This window comes from Amphimedon queenslandica, unplaced genomic scaffold (genome assembly GCF_000090795.2).
Source record: "Amphimedon queenslandica unplaced genomic scaffold, v1.1 AMPQUscaffold_13499, whole genome shotgun sequence".
Taxonomy (NCBI): domain Eukaryota; kingdom Metazoa; phylum Porifera; class Demospongiae; order Haplosclerida; family Niphatidae; genus Amphimedon; species Amphimedon queenslandica.
This window is the reverse complement of record NW_003546265.1, coordinates 334113-335705: the sequence shown is the minus strand read 5'-3', so window position 1 is coordinate 335705 and position 1593 is coordinate 334113. Positions and strand designations below refer to the sequence as shown.

The window sequence follows — 1593 nt, the reverse complement described above, 5'->3', positions numbered from 1 at the left end:
ACTGATCACTTTTAACTGGTTCATACTCTCTTCATCGATAACTTCCCAATCGATGTAACCATCAAATTATTATTATTATTATTATTATTATTATTATTATTATTATGATTATTATTATTATTATTATTTCTTGAATTCCTTCTTTCTCCTCTTAGACCACTCTCAGGATTTGGGATACTTTTTTATACGAGGGCAGTAAAGTTTTATTCCGCTATGCCATGGCTGTCTTCAAAGAGAACGAGGAAGAATTACTGAAACAGGAGAACTCGATACAAATATTCAACAAGATGAGAACAATGGCTCAGCGATCGTCAAACATTAACAAATTAACTCAAGTGAGGACATTTATTAAGGACACTATTGGGCTTAATAGTTAATACAGAGGTGTCCTCATTTCAGAGGTACTTTTGTATAGGCTTGTACCAATTGGGACATTACAAAATATCCTCATTATAAAGGTGTCCTCATTATAAAGACTACACTGTACATGTATGTACATTTATTTCTCTATCTTTAGATTGCATTTCATGACCCAATGATGAGAAACTTTTCCAAAAAGAAGATAACACAGAGAAGGGACTACCATCGATCCTTAGTACAGGTCCGTATGTTGATTCATGTTAAATCAATGCTTCCTTCTCTCCTCTCTTCCTCTCTCTCCTTAGGCTGAGCAGAACTCCATTGAAGTCGAGAGAGTGAAACGGAAACATGATTCTCCAAGATACAATGATGTCGATAGCGATGATGATGATACATGAAAGATATTTCAATAAATATTATTTTATAGACTTTTAGCAATGTAAGTTCACACTTACCCACGGAGTGTGTTTTATCATTATTTATTATTATTATTATTGTTTTTTAAAACTGTTTTTTCTTTTCTTTCACTATAATAATTCTGCTGATTTTTATAGTAATATTGGAAAAAATGTTTTTTATTACACTATAACACACAGTCTAGTTTAATGATTTCTGCAACATTATTGTTATATAGTAAGACTGTAGAAACAAAAGGGGGTGGGGTTAAAGATTCAAGCCAGTCTGTAATGTTTATAGATAATAATTATTATATGCTAGTTCAAGTGGTAATCTTCTGAGACTGAATATGAGAGGAATACTGACGGCCATTGTAAAGGAGAAAGAAAAGAAGACAGTCACTAAGCAGACTAGGGGCAGAGCTCATCCTGCAAGTAAGTGGGTGGGGCTGATCTGAATAAACAACCGTGCCCTAGAGAATAGTCAGAATACGGAAACACGTGGCTCAGTTCAACTCCGTGAGAGTGCTTCAAAGATTTTGAGACCTTAGGCCTTGAGTAAACTACAAAAAGTTTACTAACAGATTGTGTATAACTATCAACAAGAATGAAATGCATTTCTACTATAGTTCAGTTTTTAAAGGGAAACAGACATCCAAATTAAGTTTTTTATTTTATGGTCTTAATATGATTGCCTGACCATTTTAATAATGTGTTCCATAGTCTAAAAAATTTTATTCACTAAGATATGAGCCTTCAAAGATGCCCTTTTTGCTTCTTGCAGTGTTACTTCCTGTCGGTGGGTGTGGCTAAACGTGACGTCATAGTAGGAATGCTT

At 33.8% G+C, this 1593-nt stretch overlaps 1 protein-coding gene across 1 annotated transcript in view; it reads left to right on the top strand.

The window, feature by feature from the left end:
- The window catches only part of LOC105316769 (TBC1 domain family member 2B-like), a 5713-nt gene extending 4764 nt beyond the window's left edge, over positions 1-949 (top strand). The window contains exons 12-15 of the mRNA XM_019993266.1: positions 28-54; positions 156-335; positions 518-601; positions 666-949. Of these exons, the coding sequence (XP_019848825.1) occupies positions 28-54; positions 156-335; positions 518-601; positions 666-758 (384 nt within the window). The 3' untranslated portion in view covers positions 759-949. The remainder of the gene's footprint in view (positions 1-27; positions 55-155; positions 336-517; positions 602-665) is intronic.
- The last annotated feature ends 644 nt before the right edge of the window (positions 950-1593 follow it).